We start from the raw sequence: 14,829 nt of genomic DNA, 5'->3' as shown, positions 1-14,829 counted from the left end.
TCTTTCATTTCCTTGCTACGACGTTCGCAGAGCTTGGCGGCTTCACACTGTACTGAATACTCACGGCCGGTGCGCATGTACAGTACTGTCATGTTCCTAATTTGTGGAATAAATTTCTTTGTAATCACACGACTCCTTCTAGATGCACCAGTTTCCACAAATACTTATATAACTTATCTGAATACATTACGTTACAACTTGAAATTACTTGATTTTTGCAAGAAAATTGATACCTATGATAGTATTCTTGTTTATCAAATTCATTAGTCCACGTCTATATACGAGAGTGAGTCAAATGAAAACATTAAATATTTTTTAAAATATTATTTATTGTGCACTAGTGGTACAAAGCTGTATCACTTTTCAACATAATCTTCCCCACGCTCAATGCAAGTCTTCCAACGCTTACAAAGTGCATAAATCCCTTTAGAAAAAATTTCTTTTGGTAATCCACGCAACCACTCATGCACGGCGTAGCGTACCTCTTCATCAGAACGGAACATCTTCGAGTGGTCAAAACATATGGAAATCACTTGGGGCAAGGTCTGGTGAGTATGGTGGATGAGGAAGACACTCAAAATGCAGGTCTGTGATTGTTTCAACTGTTGTACGGGCAGTGTGGGGCCTTGCATTGTCATGTTGCAAAAGGACACCTGCTGACAGCAATCTACGTCGCTTTGGTTTGATTGCAGGCCGTAGACAATTTTTTAAGAGATCTGTGTATGATGCATTGGTGATAGTGGCCCTTCTAGGCATCTAATGCTCCAAAATGACACCTTTTTCGTCCCAAAGGAGAGTCAGCATAACCTTCCCTGCTGATGGTGCTGTTCGAGACTTATTTGGTTTTGGTGATGAGGAATGGCGCCATTCCTTGCTCGCTCTCTTCGTTTCCGGTTGGTGGAAGTGAACCCAGGTTTCGCCGCCAGTAACGATTCTTGCAAGGAAGCCATCACCTTCTCGTTCAAAGCACCGAAGAAGTTCTTCGCAAGTATCAACACGTCGTTCTCTCGTTTCAGGAGTCAGCTGCCGTGGCTCCCATCATGCAGACGCTTTGTGAAACTGGAGCACATCATGCACAGTGTGGTGTGCTGACCCATGACTAATCTGTAAACATGCTGCAGTGTCATTCAGTATCACTCCACGGTTTTCCTTCACTATGGCTTCAACTGCTGCAATGTTCTGTGGAGTCACAACTGACCTGGACGAGGAGCATCTTCCACTGAAGTCACACCATTTGGAAATTTCCAATTCCATTCGTAGACTTGCTGCGGTGACAAACATGCATCACCGTACAGAACCTCCATTCATCGACGAATTTCAATAGGTTTCACACCTTCACTACGCAAAACCTGAATAACAGAACGCTGTTCTTCCCTGGTGCAAGTCACAAGTGGGGCGGCCATTCTGATATTGCGACGGTATGTGTGCATCAGCACTATGATGTCACCTGCAGGCCAATCTGCACGCTGTTTGTAGCACAATTACCAACTTAAAAGGATAAAAGCGGGAAATTTCGATTTGTATAACAAATTTAAGGTTTTAATTTGACTAACCCTCGTATTTATAGAGATAGTGCTTGTGTCATCTATGTTAAGTAAACTTTCCATTCAGGGATGATAGGAGGAGGGGCGGGTGCAGCGGCGCTGCTGGTCCTGATGTCGACTACGTCCATCGTAGTGTGCTGTTTCCTGCGGAGAAGACGCAGCTACGTCGCCAAAGGTGAGTCACGGTCGCTGGTTCAGTCATTCTGCACGCAGATGTTACTGTGAAATTATTCCCGGTTTTCCCTAAATAGCACTGACGCGCCAGGAAGCAATGGTTGTCAACAGATTTTTTACACGAGGAAGGAAGTGTGTGTGACACCAGCGCTGTAATCGACTATGATAAAAAATTACTTTTTTGTTCCTTATCGACCCGTGAGAACAATGTTCGTGCTTCATCTCCTGTTCACTCTAAATCTGCGACTGTAGTCTGCTAGCCACTGCAAGATGAGTGGTGGAGGGCGTTTCTATATCTACATAGCCAGCTTGTGGTGTGTGGTGGAGGGTACTTTGTACCCTGTTCCAGTCGCGAATGGTTCTCGGAAAGCATGATTGCCGTCGCACCACCGTGTGGGCTGGAATATTCCTACTTTGGGATCTATGGCCTTTTCGCGAGACCTAGGTGGAAAGGAGGCGATATATTAGCCGAATCTTCTAGGAACGTACGATCTCGGAATTTTAAAGCTCTAAACCACACCGTGATGCAGCAAGCATCTCTTGCAGCGTTTGCCACTGCAGCTGGCTGAGCATCTGCGTGATGCTGTAGCACTTGTTGAATGGAACTGTAACGAAACGTGCTGCTTTTCTTTGGATCTTCCCTGTGTCCTCTAACAACACTGTCTGGTAGGTTTCCCAGACTGGCAAACAATACCGAAGTCGTGTACTTTTATTACCGTCTTTTTGCAACTGCAATGAAGGTTTTACTAAGAGCAAACACGTTTCGCTTTATTATAAATCCTCTTGAATGCCCACGGTAACGATATAGTTTTCTTCTCATCTCACCATTTCGTATGTTTGCGTTCGCCCACTACCAAAACAAACAATAGATGAACGCATCCCAGAATAGCAAAACAAAACACACGAAAGTGCGATGTGTGAATGTGACACACACACACACACACACACACACACACACACACACACACACACACACACACACACAGTGGTTACGGTTACTACAAGCCACACCACAAGTCGGGAAACGGGGCCAAACTTCTAGCAGTTTACTGTCGAGTTGAGATTTTCACACACAAATGTTTTATTCATATCTTACAGAAACTAGCAGTACGGCAATCAACAACCATTCAAAACACGCCGCTAGCGGCAATCAGGTAATTTATAGCAATACAACAGTTTAAAAAATTTAACGAACATTAGTAAACAGGCTACTAAAGTAAACACAGAACTTTGTTAATAAAGTACGGTGAGGTAGTGAAGCTACCAACACCGCCATTAAAAAAAAAAAATAAAAATAAACAGGTCTCAGCAAACACACGATTAATGGCAACTAAAGGAATTTACAAACTTTGAGGAATTTAAAATTTTTTAAACAAAAGCGTCCTGGAATATCATTAGAACGTAACAGATATGACGGACCCGTGTAAGGCGGCCACGAAACACCCACTCAGGGATGCTCAGGCTAGGCAGAATACTGACCAATTTAAATACGCCCGTAAACACAATTGCCACTCTCAGGCTGGTCACTGAACCGACTTTTAGCCAGCGAAAACTTGTTATAAGATGGCTTAACTCGCCGACAGAATTAGAGCTAACCTCGTGCAAGGTAACATTACACCACACAGTCCTGAATGAGCGACCACATGATCAACCAACAAGAAGCATGATTTTACTCATAACACACGACAGAATAGCGAAACAATTGAACTGCCAAAACTACACCTCCCATCGGGCAGTAACGAGAGGTGGAGGAAAGATCACTGTCTTCAATTACACCGGTGCCAGGGACAGGAAACCCGGTCGCTGGAGGCCACAAGGCAGAAGAGACGCTGCTTACGCAAACTTATTACTTAATGATTAAACTTTCCACGAACTTAACTTGCAATTATGCTCGAACAGGCAGTACACGACCTCCACACATCCGACCGCGCACGCGTCGCCAGCGTACCCAACACGCCACGGTCACGCGACAACACGCTGTCAGCGGAGTTCACGTCTTCCCTGCAACGTTGACGGGTAGTGACCGCTCCTTCATGTTAGGTGTCTCCTTTTAAACTCCAGTGTTGAAATGGGGGATTTAAAGAAGCCTTTTAACTCCCACCAAGGTGAAATGAACAGCAACTACTCGTGGGGCGATTCTGTATACAACCAACACGTGGGGAGCTCTTCCGTCACCTCGACCCGCTCGTTACAAACAACCGACATACATCACGTGGCGACCACCTCTGGTCCGCCCTGGAGAGCCACACTGCCCTCCCGTGTCCACCAGACTCTCTGCGTACAACGCCCCTACTTCTGCGCCACCACACGAGGCTACAATCGGTCAAAGATCTCACTTCCTCCATAGCAGTTTCCCAGAAGCAAAAACGCAGATATCGATAGCAGAGGGAAAAGACAACCAAGCAGCCACTTAATAACAGACAACATATCAAACAAACATGTCAGGGGAAGAAAAGGAAAACCAACGCAATTTAAACACAAGGTGTAGCACGAGTCGAAACACGTCTCAGAATGGTTCTTCACAACACACAGAATCGTGAATATGTTTAGTGCAGTCGAAGTACCGTGCGCTTAAGTCTTACATGTGGAAGAACAGGAGGGATGACGTAAATAAGAAAAAAAACCGTAAGTAACGATAAGAATTAACTCTGTTTATAGCAGTAAGTAAAGCATGCAAACTGCTCATGGTCTCGGCAAACAAAATTGTAAGAAACAAAAGACCATATTGTTACAGTGACCACTGAAGATGCTTCAGGATAAAGCGAAACGCGTGTGGTCTTAATGAGATTTTCATTACAGTTGAAAATGACGGTAATCAATCTATACAACTTGCACAGGGCGTTGCACATTGCTGGCGGGTGTAGATTGGATTTAGTTGATAAAGTTTTACATGCGAACCCATTTCCGGAAATGAACAAGTCGAAACTTATAAGCGAAAACCGTTTTGATACCTCTTACAGTGGAATACATGTACTGCTACTGTTGTTGCTAAGACTGTAGGGCACACAACTTGCAGAGGTGGTAGCATGGACCAAACCAAGAAAAAAGTCTGGTCAACGCGGAATCTAAAATGGATACCTCAGGAGCCACGATCACCGGTTCATCCCCACTAGTGTGAAACACCTCACCTGTATTGAACAAGTCCTCGCAGCTACTCACGTACTCATTTTAGAGCCCATGTTTACCGTTTTAAGTTTTTTTTGGTCCATACTACCATCTTTGAAAGTTTCCTACCCTACAGTCTTAACAACTGTAGCAGTTGTACATGTAATCTATTGTCAGAGGTTGTTGTTGTTGTGGTTTGATGCAGCTCTCCTTGCTATTCTATCCTGTGCAAGCTTCTTCATCTCCCAGTACCTACCGCAACCTATATCCTTCTGGATATGCTTAGTGTATTCATCTCTTGGTCTCCCTCTACGATTTTTACCCTCCACGCTGCCCTCAAATACTAAATTGGTGATCTTTTGATGCCTCAGAACATGTCCTGCCAACGGATCCATTCTTCTAGTCAAGTTGTGCCACAAACTCCTCTTCTCTCCAGTTCTATTCAATACCTCCTCATTAGTTACGTGATCTACCTATCTAATCTTCAGCATTATTCTGTAGCACCACATTTCTAAAGCTGCTATTCTCTTCTTGTCTAAATTATTTATAATCCACGTTTCACTTCCATACATGGCTACACTCCATACAAATACTTTCAGAAACGGCTTCCCGACACTTAAATCTATACTCGATGTTAACAAACTTCTCTTCTTCAGAAACGCTTTCCTTGCCATTGCCAGTCTACATTTTATATCCTCTCTGCTTTGACCATCATCAGTTATTTTGCTCCCGAAATAGCAAAACTCCTTTACTACTTTAAGTGTCTCATTTCCTAATCTAATTCCCTCAGCATCACCAGATTTAATTCGACTACATTCCATTATCCTCGTTTTGCTTTTGATGATGTTCATCTTATATCCTCCTTTCAAGACACTGTCCATTCTGTTCAGCTGCACTTTCAGGTCCTTTGCTGTCTCTGAAAGAATTACAATGTCATCGGCGAACCGCAAAGTTTTTATTTCTTCTCCATGGATTTTAATTCCTACTTCGAACTTTTCTTTTGTTTCCTTTACTGCTTGCTCAATACACAGATTGCGTAACATCGGGGATAGGCTACAATCCTGTCTCACTTCCTTCCCAACCACTGCTTCCCTTTCATGCCCCTCGACTCTTGTAACTGCCATCTGGTTTCTGTACAATTTGTAAACAGCCTTTCGCTCTCTGTATTTTACCCCTGCCACCTTCAGAATTTGAAAGAGAGTATTCCAGTCAACACTGTCAAAAGCTTTCTAAGTCTACAAATGCTAGAAACGTAGGTTTGCCTTTCCTTAATCTATTTTCTGAGATAGGTCGTAGGGTCAGTATTGGCTCACGTGTTCCAACATTTCTACGGAATCCAAACTGATCTTCCCCGAGGTCGGCTTGTACCAGTTTTTCCATTCGTCTCTAAAGAATTCGTGTTAGGATTTTGCAGCCGTGGCTTATTAAACTGATAGTTCGGTAATTTTCACATCTGTCAGCACCTGCTTTCTTTGGGATTGGAAATATTATATTCTTCTTGAAGTCTGAGGTTATTTCGCCTGTCTCATACATCTTGCTCACTAGATGGTAGAGTTTTGCTAAGCCTGGCTCTCCCAAGGCTGTCAGTAGTTCTAATGGAATGTTGTCTACTCCCAGGACCTTGTTTCGACTCAGTGCTCTGTCAAACTCATCACGCAGTATTATATCTCCTATTCCATCTTCATCTACATTCTCTTCAATTTCCATAATATTGTCCTCAAGAACATCGCCCTTGTATAGACCCTCTATATACTCCTTCCACCTTTCTGCTTTCCTTCTTTGCTTAGAACTGGGTTTCCAACTGAGCTCTTGATATTCATACAAGTGGTTCTCTTTTCTCCAAAGGTTTCTTTAATTTTCCTGTACGCATTATCTATCTTACCGCTACTGATATGCGCCTCTACATCCTTACATCCGTCCTCTACCCATCCCTTCTTAGCCATTTTGCACTTCCTGTCGATCTCATTTTTAAGACGTTTGTATTCCTTTTTACCTGCTTCATTTACTGCAATTTTATATTTTCTTTCATCAATTAAATTCAATATCTCTTCTGTTTCCCAAGGATTTCTACTAGCCCTCGTCTTTTTACCTACCTGATCCTCTGCTACCTTCACTATTTTATCTCTCAAAGCTACCAATTCTTCTAATGTTTGTCTTTCCCCCAGTCTTATTAATCCCTAATCCTGTCCCTGAAGCTCTCTACAACCTCTGGTTGTTTCAGTTTATCCAGGTTTTCGCTAATAACTTTAGATTCGTTCATCTCCAGTACAGGAACCTTCTGTGTCTGCAACTACGAGAAACAACGAAGACAACACGAATGTAGAGGCATCGATCGACCTAGGTTGTCTGAGCTACCCCGTTCGTGGATGGGCTGCAGTTGCCGGGGATTCCTCGAATGGGTGTCGATTATGTAAATACCTTTTCTACGACTAGGTTTATGCTGTCTTTCCGTTTTAAATCGCTTCGCACGCATAACTTCGAGACATGTAACGTATGTGAATGCTTCCCGTGCTTGTCCTTTAATCGAGTAATTGTATAATAACACGTCTTTCCTTCTGTTTATTCGCTGTACGTCACATCAGTTTATGTTTATCGACATCTGGGAGTCTCTGCTGGTTTTCTTGCATTGCGACTTCTTTGTACATTTCCTGACGTTATCTTATTCTCTATCTCCTAAGGCAGTGTTCCGACTAATTCACTAACCATCCTCTCCCAGCGAAGACTATCAAGGACAGAAACTTGAAAGCTGCAGCGAGTCTTGATCTTGTACTGTCCTTAGATTTTTTTTTAATCGTGTGGGTGTGGCTAGGGACCCCCCGGGTGCTGGTCTTTCAATTTGACGCCACTTCGGCGACCTGCAGGCGATGATGATGATGATGATGACGATGCTGATGATGATGACAGCACGAACCCTGTCGCTGGGTGGAGAAAATTCCCCGACCCAGCCGGGAATCGAACCCGGGCCTAGAGGATTGACAATCTGTCACGCTGACCATTCAGCTACCGGGGGCGGACACTGTCGTTAGAGAATGGATAGTTTTGAAAATACACCCGTAACGGAATGAAAAGCTTTTTGAAAATATGTCGCTGTTTAGGTCGTTTTTGAAGCTAGACAAAATTGGTATTTGGTTCCTCGGGCAGAAATGAAGAAACACGTGTTTCAGCATTTTAGGAAATTCTCCCCAGTGGGGTTAATCATCCGATCTTAATGTCACGGAAAGTGTTTGCAAGTATTTCGAGCAGAAGGTGTGACGCGGCAATCGACGCCACATTAGTTTGATAGTTGTAGGACATCTAATCGTAAATGAGACGCTTCAGCTGGATACGGCTGCAGTTGATGTTAATACGCTATCAGCGCGATCTCTCCTGGAGATGGTCGATTTTTAATATGGTGCACTTATAAAAAGTCTGCTGTGTTTTGAAGGTCACACGACACTCACCGACGTCGTTAAACGAATAGCCGACATAGACGTATTACCTACTTCTGACATACGAAACCTGTGTCGGAATGGATTTGAATCCGCATTTACCGTTTATCGTGAGCGGTCATCTTCACCACCTTGGCTGTACGTTCACGCTTTCCGACCTCACCCAGACCTTCAATGTGTCACAGTCCATGTCCTTATATAGTACTCTTCGGTACCAAGGGCGACCATACCTTTAATATTCGGGAAGACAAATGGTGACTTGTTAGTATACATAAAAAGGTTCCAGTTACTATCCTACTAAAAAACCTGCGTAATATCGTCTTTTAAATAACTTCCTTTGAAGAAAAATACCTGACTACACTATATATATGTTCCTCTCCCTGTAAGTTGGGGGGAGGGGGGGGATTGAAGTGGCGCGTGGCCATGGCCATGGAAACCCCTCCCCCCCCCCCCCCCCCTCCTCCTTGTCCTCGACTATGGACGCCCTTGTTATGTACGTCTCTCTTTAAGCTCATATTGGCCGTCTGGGCTTACGATACTTGCATCAGCAGCTTTATGAAATATGATTCGAAATTATTCGTTGAATGCGAATTTCATGAGATACATGTATAAGAATATTATATAGGGTGAGTGGGTGAGGCAGTCACTGAGCTGCCCCTACCGATGTCGTTTTATCAAACCCGCAACGCTATATCTGGCCTTCAAAAGTCAAACGGTGGATTTCATACACTCGCGCTCGCTACATGCAAAGAACGGCAAAGTTTTATAAGAAATGCAATGTAGATAAATTTTATATTGCGATATGCTTTTGCTGGAGGCCAAGGTTTTCAAGTTATTCGGACGAAACGCACAAAAATGACTTTCAAACGCACCTGCACCCCACCAATTAGGATTTGTAGTATGTTGTTCGTAGCACTCCCTCTTACCTTCGTACGAGGCGTGTTTTTTAAGTAAGTACCGTTTTGAAATTAAAAAAAGACATGCTAAGATATCTCAATAATGTTATTTTTACTTGAAATCCTGTACCTTAATCTACTTTTCTACATAATTTCCGTCAATACTGAGGAACTTGTCATAACGTTGTACCAGTTTTTGAATACCCTCCTCACGGAAGTCTGCCGCCTGACTTGTTAATCACTGCATCACCACTGTATTGGCTTCGTCATCGCATTGAAGACGCTGACCGCCCAGGTGTTTCTTCAAGTGCAGGAACAGGTGGTAGTCACTGGGAGCAAGTACGGGGCTGTACGGAGGATGATCTAGAGTTTCCCATCGAAAAGATGTGATGAGATCTTTGGTCTGATTCGGCACATGCGGACGGGCATTGTCTTGCAGCAAAACGAGGGCCTTGCTCAACTTGCCACGTCTTTTGTTCTGAATTGAACGGCGCAGATTGTGCAACGTCTTACAGTAAGCTGCTGCATTGATTGTCTCATTACGAGGCAGAAATTCCACAAGCAATACTCTTTTTCTGTCCCAAAAAACTGTGCAGTGGTTAACAAGTCAGGCGTCACATTTCTATGAGGAGGGTATACAAAAACTGGTAAAACGTTATGACAAGTGCCTCAATATTGACGGAAATTATGTAGAAAAGTAGATTAAGGTACTGGCTTTCATGTAGAAATAAAATCATTGAGATATCTTAGCACGCCTTTTTTAAATTTCAGAACGGTACTTACTTAAAAAACACGACTCGTACAATAACTTATGACTACGCGAGCTATTCCCAATATTCGACCTGTTTTCGTTTCTATTTGATGGGGTATTACGACACCAGCATAGTCGGTTATTCCGTTATTAAATTAAAAGTCTCCGTAAGGTTAATGAAAGAAAAACAACTTTTGTAAACGTTACGCTAACACTAATTACCTTGACAATTCGATCAAACTGAGCCCTTAAAGCACAGTAGTGTCGCAGTCAGAAGGCACAATGATGTAATTGTTTTTTTTTCTGCTGTTAAAATAAAAAATAATAATAGGTAAAATGTACACAAATGTAAATTTTAGTTTGTAAGATCTCGACTAAGCCGGTACGTAATAAGGCCAGTCAATGAAGACGAAAAAAGTTCGAATGTGGTAAGTAATTCGCACCATCGTAAGCTTTTGTGCAATAGTAGGACACAGTGCCACGAACATCATACCAGAAATCCTGAGCAGTGGGGGCTGAGTGTCTGAAGGTCACTTTTGTACGCTTTTATTGAATAACTCGAAAACTACGGCCTCTAGCGTAAAAGTATCTCAGTGCAAAATCTAACTAAATCAAAATTCCTACAAAAAGGTTCTGTGTATTTGTTCTGTAGGACGAATAGTTTGAACAGCGAGAGAGAGGCTACGGAACACTCCCAGGTGCAATTTGAAGGACAGATATACGATGGTTGGAAAATAGTGGCAACTATTTATTCACAACCGATACAAAAGAGTTATATGTTTGCACCTCTTACTGTCCTTCAAAGTAGTCACCAGCGTTGTGTAGAACCCATTACCAGCGATGTGGAAGGCGTAGTATACCGTTAGCAGCGACTGTTATGATGATGGTGCGAATAGAGCTGTCTACTGCCTGCCGAATCTCTGGAACAGTTCTGAAGCGAATGCCACGAAGTGGTTCCTTCATCTTCAGAATAAAATCAGTCACCAGGGCTGAAGTCCGGGGAGTATGGTGGATGGAACAGTACTTCCCAGTCCCATCGACTTAACACAGTAGCCACAGCTTGCGCTGTATGCGCCCGCGCATTGTCGTGCAACATGATGGCTGGGTTGCGCAGAAAGTGTCGCCGCTTCTTTTGCAAAGCTGGTCGCAGGTGATGCGCCAAAAACGAACAGTAGTACTGTGCATTGACGGTCTGCCGTGGAGGAACGTAATGCGTTAGGATAACACCATCACAGCCGTACACGAGAGTCACCGTAACTTTCCCACACTGGGGCTCTGACGCACTTTCGACTTTCGCGGCGATCGATAAAGACGCTATTCGTTGGATTGGCGATTCAGTGTTGGCTCGTACGATGTGGCCCATGTCTCATCCAGTGTTAAGATACGGCGTAAGAAAGCCTCTCCTTCACGCTGGTAGCGCTCAAAGTGCGTCTGAGCAGCGTCGTAACGCATCCATTTCTGCATTTCCGTCGAGTCATGCGGAACCCATCGTGATGCAATTTTTCGCATGCCCAGACGTTCCTTCAGGATGTGAAGCACAGTGGTATGCGCTAATCCGGATTCGTGGGCGAGCTCACGAATCGTATGGCGTCGATCACTGTCCACTAACGCGGCGACAGCATGCACCTCTTCAGAGACGCTAGGACGACCTGCCCGATGCATGTCTGCCACAGTTTGCCGACCTTCGTTGAAGGCTTTTAGCCAACGTGCCACTGTTCTGTACGCCAATGCCGATTCCCCACCAGCCTCTTGAAGACCTTGATGACACTGTCGTGCTGTACGACCTCTGGCACAGTCGTACACGAGAATCACCGTAACATTCACCATACTGGGGCTCTGAAGCACTTTCGACTTTCGTGGCGATCCATAATGATGCTATTCGTTGGATTGGCGTTTCAGTGTTGGCTCGTACGATGTGGCCCACGTCCACCTGCTCGTCCCTGTTTCGAAAACACATTGACACCGCTACGTTAGACCGCTCGCTCACAAGTGACTGTGTTTCCCTAGATTGTGCGCACGCCGGTGACGTGGGACGGGCGAGTCCATTTGCTCGGAGGTAAGGTAGGTATGTCAACAACGTGTGCTGTCAGCGACTGTATAGTGTCTCCACAGCAATGTTGCCACTGTTTAACTTCCAACCGACGTAATACTGAGGGTTGCTTGAAGCGACGTCGGTAGGGGTTTTGAATCGTCCTGTATAAAGGCGTGGACTGTCAAGTACGAAGGTTTGGTCCGGGCGAGGAAGCGTGCACGGGTAGTCGATCTGGTTAAGGCGACCGCTGGCTACAAGTGGGGTAAATCGGGTTCGAGTCGCGATCCGGCACGGCACAAATTTTCACGTCACATTTGAGCGATACGGCCGTACCCACTGCAGCAGATGTCATAAAATTCTCATTCGGCGAATAGTATGGAACAGTTGCTGATCGTCAAATAATACAATACTGGCCATTAAAATTGATACACCAAGAAGAAATCCAAGTGCTAAACGGGTATTAATTGGACAAATATATTATACTAGAACTGACATGTGATTATATTTTCACGCAATTTGGGTGTATAGATCCTTAGAAATCAGTACCCAGAACAACCACCTCTGGCCGTAATAACGGCCTCGATACGCCTGGGCATTGAATCAAACAGAGCTTGGATGGCGTGTACAGGTACAGCTGCCTATGCAGCTTCAACACGATACCACAAGAGTAGTGACTGGCGTATTGTGACGAGCCAGTTGCTCGGCCACCATTGACCAGACGTTTTCAATTGGTGAGAGATCTGGAGAATGTGCTGGCCAGGGCAGCAGTCTAACATTTTCTGTATCCAGAAAGGCCTGTATAGAACCTGCAACATGCGGTCGTCCCTTATCCTGCTGAAATGTGGGGTTTCGCAGGGATCGAATGAAGGGTAGAGCCACGGGTCGTAAGACATCTGAAATGTAACGTCCACTGTTCAAAGTCCAGTCAATGCGAACAAGGGTGACCGAGACGTGTAACCAATAGCACCCCATACCATCACGCCGGGTGATATGATAGTATGGCGATGACGAATACACACTTCCAATGTGCGTTTACCGCGATGTCGCCAAAGACGGATGCGACCATCATGACGCTGTAAACACAACCTGGATTCATGAAGTTTTGCCATTCGTGCACCCAGGTTCGTCGTCGATTACGTTATCGCAGGCGCTCCTGTCTGTGGTGCAGCGTCAAGGGTAACCGCAGCCACGGTCTTCGAGCTGATAGTCTATGATGCTGCAAACGTCGTCGAACTGTTCGTGCAGATGGTTGTTGTCTTGCAAACGTCCCCATCTGTTGACTCAGGGATCGAGGCATGGCTGCACGATCCGTTACAGCCATGCGGATAAGATGCCTGTCATCTCGACTGCTAGTGATACGAGGCCGTTGTGATCCAGCACGGCGTTCCGTATTACCCTCCTGAACCCAACGATTGCATATTCTGCTAACAGTCATTGGATCCCGAACAACGCGAGGAGCAATGTCGTGATACGATAAACCGCAATCTTGATAGGCTACATTCCGACGTTTATCAAAGTCAGAAACGTGATGGTACGCGTTTCTCCTCCTTACACGAGGCATCACAACAACGTTTCACCAGGCAACCCCGATCAACTGCTTTTTGTGTATGAGAAATCGGTTGGAAACTTTCCTGATGTCAGCACGTTGTAGGTGTCGCCACTGGCGCCAACCTTGTGTGAATGCTCTGAAAAGCTAATCATTTGCATATCACAGCATCTTCTTCCTGTTGGTTAAATTTCGCGTCTGCAGCACGTCATCCATGGTACTAGAGGGAGCTGTAGAGGGCAAAAACTGTAGAGGAAGACAGAGATTGGAATACGTCAAGCAAATAATTGAGGACGTAGGTTGCAAGTGCTACTCTGAGATGAAGAGGTTAGCACAGGAAAGGAATTCGTGGCGGGCCGCATCAAACCAGTCGGTAGACTGATGACAAAAAAAAAAAAAAAAAAAAATTAAAGCACGTCATCTTCGCGGTGTAGCAATTTTAATGAGTCGTAGTGTATGTTTCGCTATGGCATTTGGTCTGCCAACAACACTTAACACCTGGTCGTGTCTCTGTTCCAGGCGACGGTGTTTTTGTGAACCCGTCCTTCGGTATTTTCGACCCGGCATCGGAGATGGACGATCAACTGGACGAGATGAGGAAGGAAGAAATCGAGGAACAGACTAGACACCGGATTCTGAGCCAGTCACCCGACGGGCGACTTGAGTTTTTGCAGAATTCCGAGCTTTTGTGATTAAATGTCAATAGCATGAAATATAAATGTTGGCAGTGGATCTTGTTTACTAACGATAACTGGTTTCGGTAAACAGAACTACCATCATATGATCTGTAAATAGTGTACATAAAGTGTAAAGCGAATTACGTTATAAGAATAGCGTCAAATGCCATAAATATCATGCACACGCCTCGATAAAAGGTGATGATACTAGTATTTACAATGTGTTTCGCCAAGCGCATCCGTCCCATATTACGAGTCACGGAGCACATCACGGTTACAAGAGCACCGCTGAACTGACACTCGACTAGAGGTCGGTATGGTATTTGTATTACTGTCAATTGCAAGTGTACTTATGTAATTGTAATAAAAATGTTCGAAAGTGTTAAACTGTATAAAATTTTATCATGTAAAACGTATTTTTTTTTCTAGAGCAGCAAGAGCACACGGAAGCATGGAGTGGTATAGTAAGTCGAAAAAGACAATACTATGTTAAGAATGCAACCTAAGTGAGTTGCAAATACAATTAAATAGTCTCAATAAAAATGTGGTAACTGCTGCATAAAAAAATATAATTGTACTTCTGCCGGCCGTGGAGGCCGAGCGGTTCGAGGCGCTTCAGTCTGGAACCGCTCGACCGCTACGGTCGCAGGTTCGAATCCTGCCTCGGACATGGATC

General features: G+C 44.5%; 1 protein-coding gene across 1 annotated transcript in view; it reads left to right on the top strand.

Annotated features, from left to right (window-relative positions):
* LOC124552588 (multiple epidermal growth factor-like domains protein 10) overlaps positions 1 to 14,527 on the top strand; it is a 112,719-nt gene extending 98,192 nt beyond the window's left edge. Inside the window, exons 7-8 of the mRNA XM_047126913.1 lie at positions 1,612 to 1,719; positions 13,996 to 14,527. Coding sequence (XP_046982869.1) covers positions 1,612 to 1,719; positions 13,996 to 14,168 — 281 coding nt within the window. The 3' untranslated portion in view covers positions 14,169 to 14,527. The remainder of the gene's footprint in view (positions 1 to 1,611; positions 1,720 to 13,995) is intronic.
* Positions 14,528 to 14,829: the final 302 nt, after the last annotated feature.

The sequence above is a fragment of the Schistocerca americana genome, chromosome 10, assembly GCF_021461395.2.
Source record: "Schistocerca americana isolate TAMUIC-IGC-003095 chromosome 10, iqSchAmer2.1, whole genome shotgun sequence".
Taxonomy (NCBI): domain Eukaryota; kingdom Metazoa; phylum Arthropoda; class Insecta; order Orthoptera; family Acrididae; genus Schistocerca; species Schistocerca americana.
Note: the sequence above shows the minus strand (reverse complement) of the source record. Positions and strands in the feature narration are given on the sequence as shown.